The sequence below is a fragment of the Eulemur rufifrons genome, chromosome 30 (genome assembly GCF_041146395.1).
Source record: "Eulemur rufifrons isolate Redbay chromosome 30, OSU_ERuf_1, whole genome shotgun sequence".
Classification (NCBI taxonomy): domain Eukaryota; kingdom Metazoa; phylum Chordata; class Mammalia; order Primates; family Lemuridae; genus Eulemur; species Eulemur rufifrons.
Window position 1 is genome coordinate 103,702,058 of NC_091012.1, and position 21,290 is coordinate 103,723,347.

Below are 21,290 nucleotides of genomic sequence, written 5' to 3' on the forward strand. Positions count from 1 at the left end.
AGAATGGTCTTCCTAACGGTTAACAAGAAAATAAATTTCTAGGCGGCTGGGCGCGGTGGCTCACGCCTGTAATCCTAGCACTCTGGGAGGCCGAGGCGGGAGGATCACTCGAGGTCAGGAGTTCGAGACCAGCTCAGCAAGAGCGAGACCCCCGTCTCTACTAAAAATAGAAAGAAATTATCTGGACAGCTAAAAATATATATAGAAAAAAAATTAGCCAGTCATGGTGGCGCATGCCTGTAGTCCCAGCTACTCGGGAGGCTGAGGCAGGAGGATCGCTTGAGCCCAGGAGTTGGAGGTTGCTGTGAGCTAGGCTGACGCCACGGCACTCACTCTAGCCCGGGCAACAGAGCGAGACTCTGTCTCAAAAAAAAAAAAAAAAGAAAGAAAGAAAGAAAGAAAGAAAGAAAGAAAAGAAAAGAAATTTCTAACTGGCAGCCACTTAGAGTAGCATAAGCCTTGCCTCTAAGGTTAGTAACATGAATATCTCTCCTACAGAGATGTTTACCTAGCAATTAAAGGAAACGGAGCACACAAAAGAAGGCATAAATCCTCATTAACTTTTGTCAGAGCTGGTCAATTCACATTCCAAAAGGAAAGAAAGTTTCTGGGACAGAGGAGGAAGGGGTAGACTATCTGATGGACTGTCATCAAAAATTGACTGCCTGTAAAAAAGTTTTTTGAGTATTGTTTAAACACCCTTGAAAAATTTCCTGAGAAGACAGCAGGGTACGAACTTCCCCCATTTCTTCAAGAAGAGATGGTAACAAATGCCTCCCGCTATCAAAAAGAAAGAAGAAACTAATTTCTGCTATCAGTCTGCTACGTGAGAAACAGAAAAAAACCAACACAGGCTGGGCACGGTGGCTCATGCCTGTAATCCTAGCACTCTGGGAGGCCGAGGCGGGTGGATCACTTGAGGTCAGGAGTTTGAGACCAGCCTGAGCAAGAGCGAGACCCCGTCTCTACTAAAAATAGAAAGAAATTAGCTGGCCAACTAAAATTACATGTAGAAAAAATTAGCCGGGCATGGTGGCGCATGCCTGTAGTCCCAGCTACTTGGGAGGCTGAGGCAGAAGGATCGCTTTAGCCCAGGAGTTGGAGGTTGCTGTGAGCTAGGCTGACGCCACGGCACTCACTCTAGCCCGGGCAACAGAGCGAGACTCTGTCTCAAAAAAAAAAAAAAAAGAAAAGAAAAGAAAAAACCAACACAGCAGTTTCTCAGCTGTTTTCTGCCAATTGGTCTACAGTCATAACCCCCCCACTCCTCCTCAGCCTGCCCTAATAAAAACTCAGTCATTTGGCCTCAGGGCCAGCGTGTCTTTCTGTCTGTCTCTCTCCCTCTGAAATAAACTTTTACTTCTGTATCTCGTAATCACTGAGAATTCTTTCTCCCCTGGCATATGGACTTCACACCCTAATACTCCCCCAAATTTAATCTTCCCCAACTGCTTTATTTTTGTCAAATGAATGGGCATAAGAGAGTATCTCACTATGTTCTCAACAGGCATTTCCCTGATCACTAATGTTTTGCTAATTATTTTATTAATTGCTGGTTTTAACTTTTACTTACCTCCTTTGCAGATATTTTGTTTTCCTTTCCTACAGTTTGTATTAAAAGTTTAGATAATTTGTTTTCAGAATTTTTTATTAATAACTACAGTTTATGATATAAATCATCTTATGTATACTAATTTGCCCAACCCATAGATGTTATATGTAGTATGCTCATGCTCTTATAATTCTAGGTAGTTGGCAATCCATTTTAATTTCCTCTTTAACCCAAGTATTAATTGTATGTGAGTGTTTTTAATGACCAGGCATTTGAAATATTTATTCTCTTTGTTTTTATCTCCATTTTTATTGCATTGTGGGCTGTGAATATTGCCTATGTGATATCATTTTAAAGATTTATTATTTTGGGTGGCCTAGTAATAGGAGAATTTTTAGGATTATCTCATTCATGTTTAAAATGTGCATTCTCCATTGAGTACAAAATAAAGATTGAATGAAGCTATAAAAAACATCAAGTTTGTTGATTGTATTATTCCAGTCTTCATATCTTACACATTTCATCTATCTGATCTTGTCAGTTTCTGTGAGATGTGTTTTTCTTCCACTGTAATTGAATGCTTGTAAAATTTTCCCTGTTGTATCAGCAAGTTTTTGTTTTATGTATTTCAACAGTATATACACACATAAATACTCATGATTGGTGTATCTTTTTGGTGGCTTGCAAGCTTTTAAATTAAGAAATCTGTTTATCTCTTTTAAAATTGTTCACTTGAACAATTGAAATTGAAATCTATTTTGTCTAATATTAATAGTTACTTGTGAATATTTCATCCATTTCTTCATTTTAAAAAAATTTTTCATTACAAACTTTATATTTGTATACTAAAGTAGAGGAAATAGTATAATGACTTCCTATGTACGCAAAGCTCAGCTGCCACAGTTATCAATATTCTATTTTCTTTCATTACTTCCCCATTCCCTTGGTTGAGTATTTTAAAGCCAATACCAGACTTCGTATCATTTCCCCCATGTACCTCAGTATAAATCTCTAACACAAAAGGACACTTTTCTTTCCTTTTCTTTGTCTGCTCCTTCTCCTCCTCCTCCTTTTCTTACCCACAATACTATCATCACCCTCAACAAAATCAACAGTAATGCCTGGAACGTTTTAGACATATATGTGTGCTAGCAAGCTTCCGTGGATTCAATTTATTATTCACTCAACAAAAAATTATCTAGTCCAGGGCTGTGGGAGAGACAGAGAACTAATCAGAGAGTCCAACACTCTAATGTCCAGAATGTTGAACTGGAGTCCAAAAAGGATGTGCCTGATCTGAGGGCATGAATATAGAGGACACCAGAGCTTAAGACCAGGTGCTTTCAAAAAGCCTTCCCCACTTGCTGGATCAGAAGGGGCTTCAGCTGACATAGAGTCTCCTACCATGGTCAGGGAGGGCTTTCCATAGGAGGTATGTGGGCTGGGTGTTGGAGAATGTGTAGCAGTTCATCCATTGAAAAGCAACGGATTCTTTTCACCCCTGTCCCGTGATATCTCCTGGAGAGGCAATGGCATCTCCATAACTTACTATTTGAGGTGCTAAGGGGCAGCAAACCGGTTGTGGGGCAGGGTCAAAAATTTGTCTTAATGCTGCACTTACATAGTTATTACTTAGATTTTATTTTACGAGGAACTGTGAACAATAAAGTTTCCTAAAAGATGCTTTTATTGACACATTATATTAGACGGAGAAAATGTGTGGCCATATCAATTTAAAACTTATTTTAATTTATACCTATTATTATGTCAGTTGGGGTGGTTGGTGTGGGGGCTGATGGAGATTATGGGGACGTTTAGGCCCTCACTCCAATACTCTCCTTCTTACCCACCCCCAATCGGACTGGATGGTACCACCTTGATTTATCTCCCCTCTCTCCTCGTGGTATCTCCCAGGCGAGACTGTAACGCTCCTATTGCATCACCAGTAGTATCGCCCAGGAGGTACCATCCTGACATTTCCCCCTCTCCTCCAGTGGTATCTCCCAGACTCACTCAGGGCCCGTCTCTTTCTCTTCTCATTAGTATTGGCTCATCTTTCCCCCACGCCATATCCCTAGTGGCCCCTCGACTTCTCTAGAAGTTGAGCTCCAGAGCCTAACTGCAAAGATCCCTATCCACCAGAAAGTCCACCCAAAGAAGGGCGGGCTATTTCTTCCCAGTGCAACTCCACTGTTTTTTGCTCCGTGAGGCGGGAAGCCACTTCTTCCACTGTACGGCATGAACAACCTTCCGAGATGGCGGTCCCCACGAAGTGCTACGTGGGCGCGGCCATATTCCAAGCCCAGGAAAGCCGCTGTTGGTAACCGGAACTGCACTCTGTAGACGGCGGAACACAGCTTCGCAGGTGCTTTTGAACATGCCTATCAGAAACCCCCACCCGGCCCCGCCCAGCTGCCACGGTGTTAGAGGTCAGCGTTCCGAGTGGAAAAGGTTTTCAAAAGGTGATGGATGGTTCAGCGCTTGAGGGCACTGAGGTGAATTTGAGGTTAGTGATGGGGTTACTCTATGCTGAGTAATGGGGAAGAGGAGGTGGGTCGGTGGATTCAGTGATGGGGTCTTTACGTTGGTGCTCAGCTAATTCATAGTAAGCCTTTCTTTTTCTAATATGGGCATTAAGGCCATAGATTTCCAAGCCCCACAAGATTTTGCTTTATCATATTTTCATTATTGTTCATTTCCAAGCATTTTAAAAATTCATTTATGATTTTTTTTTCATTTCACACGTGTCATTTTGAAGTACGTTTCTATTTGCAATAAACAGGTTTATTCTTCTGTTAATGATTTCCAACCAGATTTCTCAGTGGTCAGATAATGTGATTTGTGTCCTGAACATTTCTTGAAATGAGTGGAGTCTTGCCTTATGGCCTAGACCTTTGTGAATTCCCATAAATGTTCTATCTTTTGCTTTCAAAGAATGTGTGTTTTCCAGTTGTTAATTGTATTGTTCAAAACTTCTATACCCTCTCTGATTTTTTTTCACCTACTTGCTCTATTGAGGGCAGTGTGGTGGTGATTTGGGCATTTCTTTTTGCTTGTGTCAGCTTTTGCTGTATTTGAGCCTTATTATTAGGTACAGATATGTGTATTTTTAATAGATATTGCCAAGTGGCTCTCAAAATGTTATATATCCTGATATATATACACACATGTACATTTATGTATATAAAATATTAATATTTCCACCAGCAACGTATTGTGAACTACAATAAAATCTTAAGCTCCCCCCTCAGCTGACTGAATGGACCCCCTCTTGGATAAGGGGATACCCTAAAGCTGAGCTGCTGGCCACGAGAAGGGAGGTCAGACATGATTCATCATGGCCCCGCCCTTTTTTGGAGATATCCTTTGTAGCTCATTAAAAGGCCTAAGGCTATGTAAGATAAAGCTTAAACCACACCTGCAGGTCCTCAGTTTATATAACAAATCACTTGAGTCTGGGTATATAGCCGGTATCTTGTCTCTGATTAGGAGACTTCCTTATCTTAACTTAAAACATTCCAAGACTTTAGAAAAAGCTTCATTTTTTTAGCCAATTACAAATCAAAGTCTTTAAACCCACTTGTAACCTGTAAGCCCCCGCTTTGAGATGTTCCACCTTTTCAGGCCAAACCAATATACGCCTTCCATGCATTGATTTATGACTTCATATGTAATCCTGTCTCCCTGAACCACCGTGAGTCCACTTGCTCAAGGCTTCTTGGGTGTGGCTCCAGGAAATGGTCCTCAAACTTGGCTCAGAATAAACCTCTTTAAATTATTTTACAGAGTTTGGTTTCTTTTCCACTGTCAGATGGTGCCCAGATGTAGAGCTCAGAGATGACTCAAGACCTCCGGAAGGAGTAGCTTGAACTTGGTACCAGATACCAGCATGGCCTCCTTGGGCCCCCTGACTCGGAGCTTCCTCTTGGGTGGAACTAGTAAGTCCTCCTGAGTTCCGGACCTCCTGTTCCCAGTTAATGGTCCTGGTTTATTCTGAGCTGTTGGTTCTTTTCCTAGGAATTTGTTGTTCTGGATCCTAATTTTGATTTGAAGGTGCATTCTAAAGGGTCTTCTCCATTGCCTCTTCCTCCCAAAATTAATCTCAGTTGGCTTCTCTGTGCATTTGCGAGACAGGAAACCTAACTGTCTTATTTGCAGATAGATGAGAGACTGAGTTCCTTAGTTCTGAAGAGAAAGGGCATTTTACTCCTCCCAGCCAAAAGGCACCCCTGGGTGACCGGGGCCTGAGTAGGAGTTGCCTGGGGTGATCCCCCATGTCTCGAGTGGCCCTACAGGGAACCCTCCAACAAAATTAATTAAAAGAAGGCTCATCCAGGAAACACATATAAGAGGTGATCACTCAGCATTTTGAGCTCTCTTGGAGGTAGTACACCCCCAAAGAGAGAAACTGAGACAGACGTGTTAGAGAGTGGGAATGACTCAGTGGTGAAACCCTGTAGAGTCCCACACACAATCAGCATGCCCTGGTCCACTAGACTACAGTTTGGTTGCTTCTTTTAAAGAAAAATGGGAAACAAATCCTTTAAAAATGAGGAAAGACAAAGAGAACGACCCCTTTCAGGCACCCCAGTTGGTTTTTAGCACCTCTACTTGCAAGTATTTGTGTAAATGGAAAGATTCAAAGGCATGCCAGGTTTTCTAGGACTCCAGATGGTTATGGCCAATTCTTGTGCAGAAGTTTTTACTGAAGGGCAAATTATATCAAGGAAAATTCAGAACTCAAATGGTCACCCTGCCACTATAGAGATAAAATGTCCAGTCTCTCAAGCTATCTCTCTTTTCTGCCTACTCTAAACCTACTAAGTTTTTCTACTGATGTTGAGATAAACTCATTATTTATGGTATCACAAACTGAAGGCTACCCAGAGATCTTGCAGCCAAGATGTAAAATGTAAACATTGAAAACTCATTTTAAAATAAAGAAAAAAGGTGAAAAAAAAAAGGTTTAAGTCAAAAACTGTCATGAAAACTGCTTTACCCAAACTTTTATCCACAGGTGTAATTACGTTACCTATCAGGGCAACTGAAGTTCAGCCATGTGAACAAGTTCCAGTTTTGTCAGAAGAAATTTGGCTCCGGTTGTCTTTTGCAAATTGCTGAGTTTGTATTACTATTGTTACCGCCTAACCAAGTTCATTGCCCACTGCTCAAGAGGAAGCCAATACACTGAGACAGCAGGGGTTACAGCAGAGAAATTTAATATTGCAGGTGCCATGTGAGGAGATAGGAGGAGTTTCTGAAATCCATCTCCCTGAAAATTTGGGAGAAAGGGTTTTTAAAGACAGTTAGGTGGGCAAAGGGCTAGGCAATTGCGTCTGCTAATTGGCTGGGTTCTGGGCAGAAGCCCAGGGGTATAGAAATTGTCTTCTTTGCTGAGTCAGTTCTTGGGTGGGGGTCACAATACCAGTTGAGTCCGTTCTCGGTATGGGCCACTGGTCTGGGTGGGTCAGCCGTTCCACTGGAATTCAGGGGCTGCAAGATAACTCAAAAACTAGCCTTAGGTTTCACAAGGGTGATGTTATCTATGGGGAAAGTTAAGAATCTTTATGACCATCAGCTATGTGACTCCTGAGTAGCAATTATAGGAAAGCAAACAAGGAAGGGGACAGTGGCTGGTTATTATCATTATTTTTAGCTATGCCTGTGCCTTTGCTGAGTTTTAGGCCCTTAACACAGTTCTCGCCTTGCACCCCTTTATTAATTTGTAAAGAGTGGTTTCACTATCTCATGGCTAGAGTTCTGAGATAAAATCTATTGGAATTTTGTGTATGTGTGTAAGTGTATATGTTTAGATATGTTTTGTCTGTGTCCATGTATCATATATTTGTGCTTACATGGTTGCAGACTGGCTTATAAATAAGGGAGTGCTCATAAATTAATTAAACAAAACCAAATGCTTTTCTAGTTCACACGAATTTAGTAATCTTTGGTAAATAAGTTGGGTTGTTTAAAAAACATATTATTGGTAAAATAAGAATAAAAAATGTTATCAAATTGTCAGCACACATTTTTGCCGGGGTTTTACTGGATATTTTTATGTTTTAAGGTGTCAGGGTTTGACACAAAGGTTATAAAACTATAAACCCAGCCAAAGACAAAATGATCTGTGTTTGTATGATTTTTGATAAGTAAGGTAAATTTAACATTGTTGGTCTAATGATAATAGTCAAATCTCCTGAGTTATCAATGAAAATACCTATGTGTTTAACTTAAGGTTCTTAATTAGGTAAAAATGTATACATCCCTAAACAAAAAATAAGTGTCAATAAATTAGAATAAATAAAACATCAAGTAAATAGAACACAAAAACAGAAACTTATGATCAAAAGTTTTTAAAAATATTTTGGTTTTGGTCTTTTAATCCTAGCTGCAGATACAGTTTCTTCCACTGATTTCAATGTCTGTGGAAAGGTACACAAAAAACATGTTTCTAACTCACACTTTCTATCATCTGAAATTAATACTACTATTAGGGATTCAAAGCTGTCCAAGAAATTTTAGTTATAAGAGCTTAAATTGGAAGCTTTAGTTTTCCCTTGGTCTTGTCCACTCTTGATTTCCTAGCTGGTTATGTGTACATTATGTTGCCATAGCAAAGGTTTTGCGTAGGGAAAAAGCCCTAAACTGTTAATTTTTGTATAGTATAATAATTTATTTTAAATAAAATGGCCACTAAAATCCAAAGATAGTCTCAGAGTCTTACTCTTTGGAAATATTGCATGTACTCAAGTTTACACCCAAGTTTGAAAATGTTTTGAGACTAGATTGTTTTTAAAATAGCTTAATCTTAGCAGGACGGTGGCCATGAAAGTTGGAATCCGCTAAGGAGTATGTAACAACTCACCTGCCGAATCAACTAGCCCAATAAAATTAAAAAAAAAAAATAGCTTAATCTTGATTCTCATGTAAGACAAAACACGTTATGACTTTGTGTCATCGTTTGAGGTGCTAACGTTTGGTGCTGAAGGTTTTTTTCAGTCCATAGTCAAGTGCTATCATGTTGATGGGGCTCAAAAACTACCCTAAAATGAAGGCCTTCAGAAGCAAAAGTTCTCTGACCTTACCTGGTCCTCGTGCCTCTTGGTCCCATTCTTCCCTGAAGCTAGCCACAGAAATCAGAATCCCTCTTCCCCAAGGCAGGTCATACACTCTAGAACCCCTTTTTCTGAAAGCTGACCATAAAACCTAAAATTATTCTATGTAAAAACTGGTAATGATCTGACCTACTTTGTTTTACTGTAAAACCCTCATTCCAGAAAGGGCCCTGCCCCACACCCAGAAGGAATAAATACACGCTGAGAGAGGCCAAACAGAATCTAGATAGAAAGGCCTTGCTGGGTGGGTTCTGCCACTCAGCCTGTTGGCATTAGATCATACCCGTTTTTTTTGTTTGTTTGTTTTGTTTTGGTTTTTTTTGAGACAGAGTTTTGCTCTGTCACCCGGGCTAGAGTGCTGTGGATTCAGCCTAGCTCACAGCAACCTCAAACTCCTGGGCTCAAGTGATCCTCCTACCTCAGCCTCCTGAGTAGCTGAGACTACAGGCATGTGCCACCATGCCTGGCTAATTTTTTCTATTTTTAGTATGGACGGGGTTTCACTCTTGCTCAGGGCTCAGGCTGGTCTCAAACTCCTGAGATCAAGGGATCCTCCTGCCTTGGCCTCCCAGAGTGCCAGGATTACAGGTATGAGCCACCACACCCGGCCTAGATCATACCGTTTTTGTCCGGTCATTTCTACACAGCTGTCCATACTTTGTTGACCCTAAACATAAAAATGGACAATTTCCCCTGTATCTTTGAGTGTTCATTTTGAAGGCTCCCATGTATAAATTTGTAATTTTTCTTCCTATTAATTAATCTGCCTCATATCAGTGAATTTTCAGTAAAGCTTTATGGCGACAAGGCCGGGCGCGGTGGCTCACGCCTGTAATCCTAGCACTCTGGGAGGCCGAGGTGGGCGGATCGTTTGAGCTCAGGAGTTCAAGACCAGCCTGAGCAAGAGCGAGACCCCATCTCTACTAAAAATAGAAAGAAATTATATGGGCAGCTAAAAATATATATAGAAAAAATTAGCCAGGCATGGTGGTGCATGCCTGTAGTCCCAGCTACTTGGGAGGCTGAGACAGGAGGATCCCTTGAGCCCAGGAGTTTGAGGTTGCTGTGAGCTAGGCTGACGCCACGGCACTCACTCTAGCCTGGGCAACAGAGAGAGACTCTGTCTCAAAAAAAAAAAAAAAAGAAAAGAAAAAAGGAAAAAAAGGCTTTATGGCGACAGTGACCTTTGCTCCCTACAGTTTGGCTAAACTGATGTCACACATTCCCATAAAATAAGATTAATTCTGGACATTTTCTTATATTTTACTGGCCTATTGGTTCTTGTTTTGATTGCATTAGTTTTATTGTAAGTTTTTTTTTTTTTTTTTTTGAGACAGAGTCTCGCTTTGTTGCCCGGGCTAGAGTGAGTGCCGTGGCATCAGCCTAGCTCACAGCAACCTCAAACTCCTGGGCTTAAGCGATCCTACCGCCTCAGCCTCCCGAGTAGCTGGGACTACAGGCATGCGCCACCATGCCCGGCTAATTTTTTCTATATATATTTTAGTTGGCCATATAATTTCTTTCTATTTTTAGTAGAGACGGGGTCTCGCTCTTGCTCAGGCTGGTCTTGAACTCCTGACCTCGAGCGATCCACCCGCCTCGGCCTCCCAGAGTGCTAGGATTACAGGCGTGAGCCACCGCGCCCGGCCTGTAAGTTTTAATATCAGAGTATAAGTATCCTTTCCATATTGCTTTGCATGACTTTCTTGGCTATTTATACTTCCATATGGAATTTGAAATTTTCTAAAAATTACTTTACAAAGTTAGAAAATAGGCCAGGCACGGTGGCTCACACCTGTAATCCTAGCACTCTGGAAGGCCGAGGCGGGTGGATTGTTTGAGCTCAGGAGTTCGAGACCAGCCTGAGCAAGAGTGAGACCCTGTCTCTACTAAAAATAGAAAGAAATTATATGGACAGCTAAAAATATATATATAGAAAAAATTAGCAGGGTGTGGTGGTGCATGCCTGTAGTCCCCACTATTCGGGAGGCTGAGGCAGAAGGATCACTTGAGCCCAGGAGTTTGAGGTTGCTGTGAGCTAGTCTGAGGCCACGGCACTCTAGCCCGGGCAACAGAGTGAGACTCTGTCTCAAAAAAAAAAAAAAAAACAAAGTTAGAAAATAATTGGAATTCAATTTGTAACATCATTACTTAAACAGGGTTAATATTGAAGCAGTGATATTTTAATTTTATTATATTCCTGTCCAGGGATAGGATCTGTCTCTCCATGTGCTTAAGTTTTATATTATATTCTAATAGAATAACTATTAGTTTCCTTATTTTAGGTCCAGCACCTTTCTTGTTATGTACATATTTAGGTATTTTGTGTTTGTTGTCAGTATTGAAAATGGGATTTTTTTCCCTTTCCATCTGTTTCAATATGCTGTATTTATTTTCTTGTACCCCACCACCTTATTAAAATTCCCTGTGCTATTTTTCTGGGGACATAATGATATTACCTGCAAACAAAAATGATTTTCTCTCCTTTCTCAATGTTTAATCAGTTTATGTTATCTTCGTATTTCATTGTATTAGCTAGAACTTTCAAAACACTGTTGTGATAGGAACACCCCTATGTTGTTACTATTAATAGTTTTAATAGAAACATCTTCACCATTTTACCTTTTATTATTATGCTTCCTGGTAATTTCAAGTCTGTGATCTTTTCTGAATTTTCATAATTTCTTTCTAGTCTTGTTTTAGTTTGAGAATACTGCTGAATGATGTCAAATGCCTTTTTTAGTCCATCAATCTAATTGTATTGTTTTTCTCCTTTATGTGTTGATTTCATGAAATAAATTGATAGATGTCCTGACATTAACCATCTATGCCTTACTGGAAAACCCAGTTTAATCATGAGGTAAAATTTTCTTTTGATTATTGCTGGATTCAAATTGCTATTATTTTATTTACAATCTTTCCATCTACAAGACAAAATAATTTCTACATAATTGCTTGTTTGTAATAGAACTCTATTTTTTTCAGATAAATACTTCATAAAATGAATTTGGAAATGTCCAAATTTTTCTATTGTTTAGAACAGGGATTAGTAAACTTTTGCTGCAAAGGACCAGACAGCAAATATTTTAGGTGTTGCCAGTCCCGCAGTCTCTATTGCAACTATTCAACTCTGCTGCTATAGCAAAACCAGATAAGATGTAAACAAATAAAAGTGGCTGTTTTTCAATACAATTTTACTTAGAAAAACAGATTATGGGTCAGACTGGCCTGTAGCCTGTAGTTTGCCAACTCCTGTTCTATTAATAGAACTTTTTAAAAAGTGTAGATATACTCTGTTTTTCACAGGTTAGATTGCACGCCACATTAAGTCAATTTTATCCTGGTGTCTTTCTTTGTGTACTTAACTTTTTATTTTTGAAATAATTGTAGATTCACAGGACATTGCAAAAAATAGGATGGAGGGCTGGTGTCTTTTTAAATGTATACATTACAAACTTTCTAGTTATTGTTCACTGGTCACTTAGAATTTCTTTTCTTTCCTATTTTGCATTAGTTTTGTTCATTTGTATTTTTTTTTTCTTTTTTCAGAAAAGGAAAAAGATTTATTTTTCAGTTAGTTTATTGTTTCTGATACTCATTTCTGCATGTTGATTTTTTTTATCCTGCAATTTTACTGAATTTGTTCATTAATTCTAAGACTTTTTTTGGTAGAGTCTGTAATTAGATTGTGTCATCTGCAAACAGAGACAATTTGATTTCCTCCTTTCCAGTTCGAATGTCCTTAAATTCATTCTCTTGCCTGATTCCTCTGGCTAGGATTTCTAGCACTATGTTGAGTAAGACTGGTTGAGAGTGGGCATACTTGTCTTCTTCCAGTTCTTAGAGGAAAAACATTCAGCTTTTCCCCATTCAGTAAGATGTTAGCTATGAGTTTGTCACATATGGCTTTTATTGTGTTGAGGTACTTTTCTTCTATATCTTATTGATTGAGAGTTGTTAACATGAAGGGATGTTGAATTTTATCAAATGCTTTTTCTGCATATTGAGATGATCATATTGTTTTGTCCTTCATTATGTTGTTTCTTTATTGTTTTTTTGTTCCTGTCAGTGTAGTGTTGAAGTCCTCATCAATTATGATGCTGCTGTTTATTTCTTTGCTTAGATATAGTAGAATTTGTTGTATGAATCTGGGAGATACTGTGTTAGGTGTGTATAGATTTAGGATTTCTATATCTTCTTGTTGTATTACTCCCTTTACCATTATAAAATGACTACCTTTATCTTTTCTTACTGTTCGTTTATATTTTGATAAGGAAGCACCTGTTTTATCTCCATATTTAAACATTGCTATAGAGTTGCACGTAATATTCAACTAGAAGTAATATTCCTAAAACTGTACTTATTTCTTTCTGTTTCCTTTATAAGATTGGCCAGAATTTTATTCATGTAACTGGACATTTGAAAGGATTAGCTCTTCATATTATTTAGACCCTCAATATACACATAATACATACACATATATTGCATTTAAGTTTTAATTTTATTAGTTATTACTTCCAGAGGTTAATTAGCATGATTTTATTTTTTAAATAATTTCTTTTTCTAATTGCTTAGGTTGAGTACTTAGCTTATTTATTTTGAGGTTTTCTCTCATTCTAATAACAAAATCCTTTAGGGCTGTAAATTTTCTTACAAATACAACTTTTGCTGTGACCGGTAACTTATGGGACAAAGTGTATAATTTCAGTGTTGTTAGTCCAGCTTTGACTCTGCGTTTTATTTATTTGTGTTTAATTATTTTTTATTGTAAAAAAAGGCATAACATAAAATTTACCATCTTAACCAGTGTTAAGTATTGTTATGCAGCAACCAATCTCCAGAACGTTTTCATCTTGCAAAACTGAAACTTTATATTCGTTAAACAGCTCTATTTTCTCTATCATTTGATCAAAATAAAATTATACCTGTAGGGACAGATGCTCTCTCCTCTTCATTTTTTTCAGCAAGATGAACAGTTGTATTTCTGGACTTTTCAAAGATAATTTAAAATTTTAATTAGAGGCAACTAATGTTTTCCTTAGGTATCTGTCTAAAGGGTGTCAACAGAAAATAACCCAAACTCTGTAAAATAATTTAAAGATGTTTACTCTGAGCCAGGTTTGAGGACCGTGGCCCAGAGCTATGCCAAAGAAACCTTGAGCAAGTGGACATGCTGTTGTTGGGTTACAGTTTGGTTTTACACATTTCAGGGAGACAGGGGTTACATGTAAAGTCATAAATCAATACATGGAAGGAGTACATTGGTTTTGGCCCAAAATGGTGGGACGTCTCAAAGCAGGGGAGGGAATTAGGGGGGAATTACAGGTTATAGGTAGGTTTAAAGACTTTTTGATTTGTAATTGATTAAAGAAATGAAGCTTTGTCTAAAGGCTTGGAAGGTTTTAAGTTAAGATAAGGAAGTCTGCTAATCAGAGACAAGCCACCTGCCATATACCCAGACTCAAGTGATCTGTTAAGTAAGGCTGCAGCTGTGGTTTAAGCTTTGTCTTGCATAGCCTTAGGCCTGTTAATGAGTTACAAGGGGTATCTAAAACAAGGGGAAGGGGCATGACTGGGCATATCTGACCTCTTTCTCATGGCCAGCAACTCAGTTTTAGGGTATTTCTGGGGTCTCCTTGGCCAAGAGGGGGTCCATTCAGTCAGCTGGGGGGCTTAAGATTTTATTTTAGTTCACAAGAGCCCTCACTTTTTTGTTTCAAATTCCCAAATTTTCATCTGTTATGATTATACAGGAATACATACATACATATGCTTCCTGTTTTCTTCAAAAAGCTCATGATGTGGGGTGATTGTGTGTGTGTGTGTGTGTGTGTGTGTGTGTATCTGTGTACCCACCCATTGTATTGTTCTTTTATTTTGTGATCTCACTTCTGATTAAATTTTCCTTTTTTAGAACTTGTCTTTGAATGCTTTCCTCAATTGTGGTAAATTGATGGAACATTTTTCATATTATTTCATGTTGAAAACTGTCATTCTTTGCCCTGGGTGAGAAATGGTATCTTTGGGAGGGATATAGGATTCTTACATTGTGGTCCTTTTCCTCTGTGATTTGTCGAGGTTAAATGACTCTGCCTTCCATTGTTGTAAATAAGCAGTCTGATGCTGGGAGGACACCTGTGGGGGAGGATCAGTGATTCTCAATCTTCACTTTGCATCAGAATCTTCTGTGAAGTTTTCACACATACAGATGCCTAGGCCCACAGGTATTCTGTTACTGTTGTTCAGGAGCAGAACCCTGCATAAATATTTTTAGAAGATCCCGGGTGATTCTGGTGTGCCAGCAGAGTTAGGAAGCACTGATTTCAGTCCTAATGGTATCAGTGATGGGAAGTCCTGCTGGAATTGCTCATTTGTTGGCAGTGAACGTGCATTTGGGGGAGCCCTTAGCAAATAATACTTGGACATATGTTGGGAAAGTCATTGCATCTCTGCAGGAATCATTAATTGTAGGAGTCAGTGATCCAGGCTTCTGCAAGTTAATGATTGGAGGTCTGATGTGGTCATTGAGTGAGTAACGTGGAGCCTGGGAACTTTGGGGGGTCATATTTTGAAAACACTTGGGATCAGTGATTTGTGTTCTGTGGATATCAGGAATTGTGACCATGTAGAGCCAGTTAATTGGGACCTGGAATGCCAGTGTTCGGCATCTCCATGGGTCGGTTTTAGATACTGTAAGGAAAAATGATTGGCTCTCTGGGAAAATCAATGATTGGATTCCTGTTGAGGGAGGTGTTATTGAGATGCCTATAGTGGGGATCATTTGAGGGCCCTTTGGAAGCCAGATAATTACCCTCTCGGAAAAGTAATTTGCAATCTGTTTGTGTTACTATTAAGAGTCAACGTTTGCATTTTTCAGTAGCTTCCTGCATTTGATGTGGTTCAGCCATTAATGGCTTCTGCTGTTAGCCAGAGGTGACAATGATGTGGTCTCCAAGATCTGGGGCCTGTGGTGACCAATTATCGATAGGCTAGAGTAGGTCAGGGATTGTCAGGGCATTTGATTCTAGTGTGCTGGTTTTCATGTCCAGGGAGGAGTTGGGAAGGGTAAATCTGACTTCTTTTATGTTCTACAGAAGAAGGTGGGCCATGCTGGCTGCCTTGGATGTGCACTGAAATGTCCAAGCGTTCAGTTTATGCACATGCAACATGGTTGCCCCATAACCTGAGCTCTTTGACGATAACAAGAAGCAGAAGTAATATTTATTAGGAGCCAAACATCGATAGGATGTGAGTGTGGTTGAGAGTGTGAAAGTTGGAACCAGTAGGTCTGGGTTGAGTCCTGTTCTACTTGCTAACTTTGTGACCTATGTGCATACGACTTAAAAGGTCTAAGCCTCTATTTTCTTGTCTGTAAATTGAGTAGAATAATAATAGTAACAACTAATTGTAAGGGTTGTGAAAATAAAGTGAGGTGCCTTTGTACCATCCATGGTCCCTTATAATAATAGTAATTTCTAATATTTATTGAATGCTTATGCTTAGTATCATCTCATGTACTTGTCATTGTCCCTTAAGGTAGGCATATTCATCCTTGTTTTGGAACCTGGATTCCAAAGTAGCTTCTTCATATTCTCCCACCTAAACTGTGAGAGAGCTGAGATACAAACCTTCATTCACTTTAGTCCAAATTTTACTATATTTCCCACATTCCACGATGACAATTAACTAGAGTTAGTGGCATCCCAGGAAGCATTTGCAGGTGAATGTGGAGTGACTAACCTTGCGGACGCTGTCTTTCCAGGGTTTCTTGGAGCCTCTGCAGAGTCCGGGGGCCAAACCCCTTAGTGGGAACTGCAAGATCTTCCTTCCAACCTCAGTGAGAACTGCAAGATCTTCCTTCCAACCTCAACTTCCTTCATCCCAGCAGCTCTGGTTGAGTCCACAGATGCCAGCCCAGCTTCAAGGTCCTGGGATAAGTGGAGCTGTCAGCAGGACAGCCTGAGGCCCAGTGTGGACATGGCAGCTAATGAGGACTCTTCCCCGTGGTCCTCAGCCCTGGCTGCAGAGGGACACGGCAGCTCATGTGAGGTGAGGACAGAGAGGACCCCAGGGGCAGGAATTCATTCAGTGAGGAGACACCCCTGACCTGTCCCCAGGGCCTCAGTGCAGGGACAGGTAAGTCGCAGGAAATGGCAGATTCCGGACTTGCTGCCCCAGAAACAGATCAGGATTCCCCACTGAGAGTGAGCACCACATGGCTGATGTCACCACATCCAGAGCCCTGTGGGTTTCAGCAGAAAATGTGACTTGGCTGATGGAGAGGGGAATGTGGAGGGTCCAGCCCCATGGCCTAGGAGAGGGCAAGGCAACTCCCTGCTGATTCCATACTCTGCAAGGTACCCTTTCACCTGTGCCTTCTCACTTCCCAGCTCTGAATTCATAGATTGCTTTTCTTTCCAAAAGAGAACCAAAAAAAAAAATAACTAGTCTCTGCTAAATATTTGTTTATTTATTTGCTTAGTTACTGCTTCCATTTCCCATTGTATTTACTAGGTTTATAATAATCTGAATAGTAAAATGAACACATATAAATCTGTAATAGGATCAGGGACACTATAGGCAGTGTGGACATGTTTAACAACAGAACATCAGTGGGCTGTAAACACTGATGCAATATTGAATGAAGTTTAGTAACATAGTTGTGAAGCAGGTTCACTATGCGCTGATTACCAACTTGTCTGAGTTTGGTGAGACACAACACCCATACACACAAGTTACATGGAGTGAGTTTATTATGATACTTGCAGATAGGCAGCAAGAGACAACGGAAGCCTTAGGAATCATTGTGAGCTACCCCCTGAAACTCAGGAAAGCTACTGGGGAAGCAAGGAGTCTCATCTGTGCACACCCCACTTGCCCCACAACTGAGGGACCCTGAAAAGCAACCCACCCTGGGTTTTATACCCCAGGGCAACGTGACATGCTGGGCTAGAGCACTGAAGGACATCTCATTTCTAGGGGCAACTGGAACAGAGCCTCAGCTGTTCTGGCCAGTCACTCCCTACCTCAGGATGTTGCATTCCCGGCACTTAATACAGTTATTCTTGGGAACTGTAAGGGAGAAAAGAGGAAGAACTGGGTCGGTCCAAGGCCACCTAGAGGACTGTCCTGCGATCATTATTAAAATTAAGCTACAAATTTGTGTTCTTTGTGGCAAATACAGAATGAAAGAGATATAAGCAGTTACATGATTTACATTTAATTGTCACAAGGACAATGTGACAATTCCTCTGTAGTAAAGACTTTCTGGGATGGAGTTTTCAAAAGATTTTTGATAGATCTTCATGTGAATAAATACATAGGGGCTCTGTTCATAATTATGCTGTGACAACTAGAATAAACTGTATAGTCAGCCTAATAATAGAGAACAATGTCATTTATAGCGACCCCATCATTCCTAGTACAGTAGTCCTCCCTCATCTGCTGGGGATATGTTCCAAGATCCCCAGAGGATGTCTGCGTCCTTGGGTATTACCAAAACTCTCTGTATACTATGCACACATCTCTTTTTTCTTCTTCATAATTTCATGGCTTGAAGATTTGTTCTTATTGTAGATCTTAGCAACCTCAAGTTATTAAGTCAAGAACTTTCACCTTTTCACTTGAAGTACTTTACAGCTTCTTTTTAGCATATCCAAATTGCCACCATCACTACTGGTGCAAGTTGGGGCCCTTATGAAGTACAGTGAGGGTCACTTGAACACAAGCACTGTGATACCGAGACAATTGACCTGATAACCGAGGCCACTACTAAGGGACTAACGGGCAGATAGTATGGAGAGTGTGGATACACTGGATAAAGGGATGATTCACGTCCCAGGCAGGACAGAGTAGGATGGTGTGAGATTTCATCAAACTACTCCAAATAGTGCTCAATTTAAAACTTATGAATTATGTATTTCTGGAAGGTTTTTTTTCTGACAGGATCAACCATGTATTAATATATTTCTGGAATTTTCCATTTACTATTTTAGGACCATGGTTGAATATAACTGAAACCACAGAAAGCAAACTAAACCTGTGTCTGAGGACACACCTTTCTGATGGTCTGACTTCATACAGAGAAAAAAAGCAAAATTATACATATCAGTGGATTGGCTGAATATTAATCTTATATTATATTTTTTATTAATCAGCTGTCTTAGTTCAGGCTGCTATAACAAATTGCCATAGACTGGTAGTTTAAATAAGAAATAATTTACTTCTCACAGCTCTGGAGGCTGGGAAGTTCAAGATCCAGGTGTCAGCAGATCTAGTGTCTGGTAAGGGCTCTCTTCTTGGTTCACAGACAGCCATCTACTTGTATCCTCATATGGTTGAGAGAGCAATATCTATACCCGTCGTGTCTTTTTTTTTTCTTTTCTTTTCTTTTCTTTTCTTTCTTTCTTTTTTTTTGAGACAGGGTCTCGCTCTGTGACCCAGGCTAGAGTGCAGTGGCGTCATGATAGCTCACTGCAACCTCAAACTCCTGGGCTCAAGCAATCCTCCTGCCTCAGTCTCCCTACTAGCTGGGACTACAGGCACACACCACACCACCTGGCTAATTTTTCTATTTTTAGTAGAGCCAGGGCCTTGCTCTTGCTCAGGCTGGTCTCAAACTCCTGAGCTCAAGTGATCCTCCTGCCTTAGCCTCCCAGAGTGCTAGAATTACAGGTGTGAGCCACCTTTGCCCAGCCAACAATATTTTCTTTTCTTTTCTTTCTTTCTCTTTTTTTTTTTTTTTTTTTTTTTTTTTGAGACAGAGTCTAGCTTTGTTGCCCAGACTAGAGCAAGTACCGTGGCATCAGCCTAGCTCACAGCAACCTCAAACTCCTGAGCTCAAGTGATCCTCCTGCCTCAGCCTCCCAAGTAGCTAGGACTACAGGTGTGTGCCACCACTCCTGGCTAATTTTTTGTTTCTATTTTTAGTTAACTGGCTAATTTTTTTTCTATTTTTAGTAGAGACAGGGTCTCACTCTTGCTCAGGCTGGTCTCGAACTCCTGACCTCAAGCGATCCTCCCACCTTGGCCTCCCACCATGCTAGGATTGCAGGCGTGAGCTACTGTGCCCGGCCCAATATTTTCTTGATATCATCTGTTCCTATTCTGTGTACAAATTTCTTGTCTTAGTCCGTTTTGTATCACTATAACAGAATACCAGACATTAGGTAATTTATAAAGAAAAGAAATTTACTTCTTCTGTATAATGTCCTGTTAACAGGGTACCGAGTTCCCAAGCCAGAGACCATCTTCCAGTTGGAGCCAGGGGAGGGGCTGTGGACATTGGAGGGGGAAGCCCCACACCAGAGTGGTTCAGGTGAGTGAGTGATCTGGGCAGATGGGGACATGGAAGTAAATGTCACTTTCCCTAGGAGAGGACGATGCCTTTAAACACTCTGAAGATAATCCATCTTGACACGTCTAAACTTTTGGACTTGCTTGGAGATAGTCGGCATTAGCCCCTCAGATACCTAAATGCCATCTCTAAGTATGACCTTTGCCAATATCAGTTGTGTTCTTTGCTTGGCTTTTTGGCAGGAAAGTGTTCTGCCTCCTCTCCCCCATGATTGTACACTGGATCACATGCCAAGCTGCTCCTGCAAGGACCTCCCTTTCTTGATTGTTTTCTCCTTCCCTAACATTTTGTGCTTTTTCTGTCCTGCCTTCCCCCATGGTCTTAGATTCAGGTCTTATGTATTCAGGATTTATGGATCTACCTCCTTTCAAAATCATCGTGTCTCTTGTTCCTGCGTAATCCCCTTTCATTTCATTTCCTCTCCAGCTTTTCAGAACTGTCACCTACAACCAGCTTTATATCGTTTCTTGTCTGTCAACACAGCCATCAGAATCTGTGCTCTTCCTCACCACCCTAGGCCTCAGCCCCAGGTGCTCACATTGTAGTCTTCATGCTCTCATTCCATTTCTGGTATAATTAGCTACGTTGAACTTTTAAATATATTTGTCATCCATGTGGGATTCCCTTCTGTAAATTGCTTGTTCTTGTTGTTATATTCATTTCTAACCACAGATCTTTCTTTTTCTTGTTGATGTGTACCTCGTTTTCTTATCTTTACAGACTTTTCTTCCATCATTCCTTCTAGCTGAAGGTCCCTTAGCTAGAGCCCTGTGTACTGCCCTCTGCTCTCCCCTTTACAGACTATCTTCCGTAAAGGAGTCTTCCATCCATTCTGAACACGTGTTTTGTTTTCCTATTCTATTGACTTACCTCCAGTTGGCCCTCAGTATCTACTGGGGATTGGTTCCAGGACCCTCCCCCGCCCCCAGATGCCAAAATCTGCAGGTGCTGAAGTCCCTGATATAAAATGGTGTAAGATTTGGATACACACATCCTCCCATATACTTTAAACCATCTCTAGATTACTTATAATACCTAATACAATGTAATGTTATCTAAATAGTTGTTATACTGTATTGTTTAAGGAATAATGACAAGAGAAAAAGTCTGTACATGTTCGGGATGGGTACGACTATCCATCTTTTTGTTGAATATTTTTGATCTGCAGTTGGTTGAATCCACAGATGCAGCACCCATGGGTTCAGAGGACCTTACTGTACCTTTAGTCCTTGCATTATAACTGTGCTGTGGTACTATATTTACCTAT

General features: G+C 40.3%; 1 protein-coding gene across 2 annotated transcripts in view; it reads left to right on the forward strand.

Moving 5' to 3' along the window:
* The first annotated feature begins 3,979 nt into the window (after positions 1–3,979).
* UXT (ubiquitously expressed prefoldin like chaperone) overlaps positions 3,980–21,290 on the forward strand; it is a 69,574-nt gene continuing 52,263 nt past the window's right edge. The window contains exons 1-3 of one of the 2 annotated variants that reach the window (XM_069463451.1): positions 3,980–4,058; positions 16,430–16,716; positions 19,889–19,984. In XM_069463451.1, the coding sequence (XP_069319552.1) occupies positions 16,655–16,716; positions 19,889–19,984 (158 nt within the window). In that variant the 5' untranslated portion in view covers positions 3,980–4,058; positions 16,430–16,654. Of the gene's footprint in view, positions 4,059–16,429; positions 16,717–19,888; positions 19,985–21,290 lie in introns of those variants that run through there. The other variant, XM_069463452.1, reaches the window with a different exon arrangement.